This window comes from Arachis ipaensis, chromosome B05 (genome assembly GCF_000816755.2).
Source record: "Arachis ipaensis cultivar K30076 chromosome B05, Araip1.1, whole genome shotgun sequence".
NCBI classification, from domain to species: domain Eukaryota; kingdom Viridiplantae; phylum Streptophyta; class Magnoliopsida; order Fabales; family Fabaceae; genus Arachis; species Arachis ipaensis.
This window is the reverse complement of record NC_029789.2, coordinates 149,267,296-149,271,246: the sequence shown is the minus strand read 5'-3', so window position 1 is coordinate 149,271,246 and position 3,951 is coordinate 149,267,296. Positions and strand designations below refer to the sequence as shown.

The window sequence follows — 3,951 nt, the reverse complement described above, 5'->3', positions numbered from 1 at the left end:
TTTAAGGTCAGGCTTAGTATACAGACTGCAGGTCAAATTCAAGCCAATTAACTATATGACAAGCAAAGTTTAAGAGCAAAGTCTCGGTTTGTTTTCACCCCATAACAATATAAATTATTTTAATTCGTTATTTCTTAAAAGAATAAACTTTTGTTATAGACCCATAATTTAACTTAAATGTCCACACACATACACAAATCAATTTTGTCCCTTGTCATTTACAAGTTCACATTAGAGGAGAGTAAATATTATTACTTCAAAATTGATAATATTATTCTCAATCTAAAAATATTTCTACTATACAAATACAATTATAAAAAAATCTTATCAACTTGAAAATGGCATCAATATAGAAATAACAATATCTACTATTACTCTATTGTATGTAATAAAGTTCTCATGGCACAAAATGAAGCTAAGAGTTGCTGATGAGAAAGATACAGGGAAATAAACTAATTAATAGCTGGCATATATAGAAGAATAAATTTCTTTGTGAAACTAGTCAAACTACCAGGATTGATGGTCTATCATGAAACAACCCTAAAGGCCTAAACTAACCATAATTAAATAAAGTGAAACATAAAAAACAAAATATACTACTTTAGAAAATCAGGATATTTTATATAGAATGAAAAAAGTTATCCCATTTCAATTTACATAAGATATTTTAAATAAAAAAATGATTAAACTATATATATAATAAGTATATAACTTATAAGAGTATTAATATGTAAATTAAAAAGCTGCTCTATGTTTGATCTCCTCACACTATACAATCACATAGACTCAGCCTTATTTATATCTAAATATCTTCAATATGTCAGATGCCGAATCCTCATTTCTAAATTCTACATTCACTTGCTAATAAGATATAGCTCAAATGACATATTCTCTCTATATTTAATTAAAAAATTACGAATTCGAATCTCCTATTTTTAGTAAAAAAAAAAAAAGAGATCATCATAGTTTAAAACTATAATAAATAATGAGGAATGTTAGGGAGCCAGCAACTTTTGTGATTTGTAGCAATCAAATAGCTATCAATGATGGTTTTAATAGTATGAGATTGGTATAACATTTCATCCAATGACTCATTTTTTTTTCTGGTTACATGTTGGTCGAAACTTGATACAATAATATAAATAATTAATATAATAATATTTAAAATTTTCAAAGTCGGAAATAATAATAAGATAAGCAAAGAAAGAAATAAGAGAGTTTTAAAGTTGTTAAATATATTAACAGTTGTTACATCAGAAAGTGAGAGTTCCTACCCTAGCAAATACCCTTTCTAAAAGATGAAAAGTAAAGAGAAGAATTGGGGCAAGGCAGAAGGGAAAAAAAGAAAAGCATAGATAAAGCCTCTATCCTCAAAATGATAAGAAAGCAAAGGCATGAATGATGACCACCATAGCTGTGCTAGCCACAATTACAGGCACCACTCACAAGCCCCCCAACTCCAATCTACTAGGGACAACAAAAAAGAAAAAAAAAAACACAGAATCTCAATCCCTCATAATTGGTATCTTTTCAACAAATGTCATCTTTGTTCCCATTCCCAATCACCAACAACCTTATGCTTTCTTCATTCTCTCTCTCAAAATCTTCATTGTAATTCTCATTCCTATTGCTACTACTATTATTGCATGGACCAATCTCCACCACCCTTGTGAGCTTCTCAGCCTTGAGGGCTTCAGCTTCCCAATCCGTCTTTGCAATCACAACATACAGGATTGACACGGCACACGCCGCTTGGGCCGACAGAAGCCCAAACCAAAGCCCACTAAACCCAATCTTAAACCAAAATGCCAGGCTCACAGCCACAGGGGTTCCCACAATGTAGAAGGATCCCAGATTGACATGGGCCCCTATGACCGGACGGGCTGTGCCACGCAATATGCCACAGCCCGTGGTCTGTGGGCAATTACCCAGCTCACACAAGCCCATAATTGGCATGACCGACGCAACCAGGGCTTTGACCGCCTCGTCGGTTGTGAAAAGCCCGGCCCAACTTTGTTTAAGGATGACAGTCCATGTGACATTGATGAAGCCAATGAGAAAGGCACATCCTAGGGCAACAATGGCTGCTAGCTTTGCTTTGTATGGTCTGCCTGCTCCAAGCTCATTCCCAACCTACATTCATTGCAAGCAAAATAATTATTAAGTACTTCCAAAACATTATATTCTTGTAGTACTTGAAACATTTTGAACAATGCAAATGTGAACAAGTTCCAAGGGTCCCATCGCAATTGAGAGAAGTGAGTAGTGGATATGATGGTTAAATTAAGAGGTGAAACAGAAATGTATTAGGGGGATTGGAAAATGCACTTACAAGAAGTAGTTTTGTGACCTAACTGGGACCCTGTAGTTGACGCAATCATAAAATGAAATAAGAAGATTTTAACTTATTTTTAATATATATTTTATATTAATGACTAATTATGTGAATGACATGGTCAAAAAAGAAGTACCCTGGCAGAAACACAGCCAGCAAGGGCCATAGGGAGAGTGTACATCATGCTAGTAGTCTGAATGAGAATCCCAGTGGCAGCAACTGCAACTGTTGGATTCTCCAAATAGCCAGCCATCACTGTCACAATCTCATACCACCACCACTCCAAACATATCATCAAGCAACTCGGCACCGCCATTCTCATCAACTCCCACATCTCTCCAGGCCCTCGAATCTTCTTCATCCCTCCCCACTTCATCACCATCTCCTTCTTCCTCCACACTATCACGTACACCGCCATCAACACCACCATGTTCAGGTTCGTCACCACCGACGCCATCGCCACCCCAGGCACTCCCAGCCCCACCACCACCACCAGCACGTAGTTCAGCGGCACGTGGAACACCACCGCCACCAGCGAGCAGTACATCATTGGCTTCGTCACCTTCTGCGACCTCAAGAACACTCTCAGTGGCTGCAACAACGTGTTTGTTAAAAGGTCTGGCAGAGAGTAGAAACAGTATAGAGCTGCCATTTTTGTGATTCTTATGTCTTGCCCCATGAAAACCATGATCCCTTCCAGGTTCAGCCACAGAAGGCTTATGGGGACTATTGCCATCAGGAGAATCACCACCATGCGCTGCAGTGAAAGAGACAGAAGCTCCCAGTTCTTGCTGCCGTAGGCCTGCGAGCACACCGGCTCCAGGCCCGCTGCTAGGCCCACCAGAACAGAGTACCCTGTTATGTTGGTAAAGCCTATGGACAGTGCTCCACCTGCTAGCTCCAATGGGCCCAGTCTTCCGAGGAAGAGAACCGAAACAACGGCACGAACGAACACTAATAAGTTCATGGCTGTGATTGGCAACGCCATGCCCCACAGCTCCTTCAGTTCTTCCACTACCTGTGTGTGCAAAAGGAAGATGCTTTTTTATGATTATGCATATTCAAAATTTTTACTTAGTAGTAGCTTTTTACCTGAGCGGTGGTTGGGAACTTGTGGGAGAAAAAGTCCACGACTTTGTTGTCTCCCATGCTTGGATCTTTCTTTGATCAATATGCGTTGTTCTGCATAAGAGCGCAGTGAATCAAACAGTGAAGAAGAAGAAGAAGATGATGATGATTTTTACACGTTGAAGATGTAAGAAAGAGGAAGAAGATTAAGATAACATGGTATGTATGTATGCAATATTATTAATAATTTTGTTTTTCTCGTACTCTTCGTGATGGAATGATTATTATAGATTTATGGTATAGGATCTAATAAGGCATAAATGAAAGAAAAAAAAAAAGGATGCTTACAAAACGAACCCTGCAAAGTTGGGGTGGTTGTTTGTTTCTCTTTGAAACTGAAAAGAGTAAGAGGCAAGGGGTGTGTGACAAGAAAGAAAGCAAGGAAGAGGGGAGAGAGGGGGCAGGGGGAGAGATATCAGATATATAAGTAGTGGATTTTTTTTAGAAATAAAAAAAAATTATATTTTTTTAAATATCATTTTTTTAAG

At 38.0% G+C, this 3,951-nt stretch overlaps 2 protein-coding genes across 3 annotated transcripts in view; one reads left to right on the top strand and one right to left on the bottom strand.

Moving 5' to 3' along the window:
- Nucleotides 1-3,951, top strand: part of LOC107645011 (protein ROOT PRIMORDIUM DEFECTIVE 1) — a 20,503-nt gene that overhangs the window by 12,287 nt on the left and 4,265 nt on the right. The window lies entirely within an intron of this gene.
- On the bottom strand, nucleotides 1,206-3,870 carry LOC107645012 (protein DETOXIFICATION 54). Of its 2 annotated transcripts, none has more exons than XM_016349011.2 (4): nucleotides 3,752-3,870; nucleotides 3,428-3,517; nucleotides 2,472-3,353; nucleotides 1,206-2,133 (listed from the first exon to the last, which is right to left on the bottom strand). In XM_016349011.2, the coding sequence occupies exons 2-4, from the start codon at nucleotides 3,482-3,484 to the stop codon at nucleotides 1,531-1,533; spliced, it is 1,542 nt and encodes a 513-aa protein (XP_016204497.1). In that variant the 5' UTR covers nucleotides 3,485-3,517; nucleotides 3,752-3,870; the 3' UTR covers nucleotides 1,206-1,530. The 2 variants fall into 2 exon arrangements, with proteins under 2 accessions (XP_016204497.1, XP_020959053.1); XM_021103394.1 differs by having other exon boundaries at nucleotides 3,761-3,860.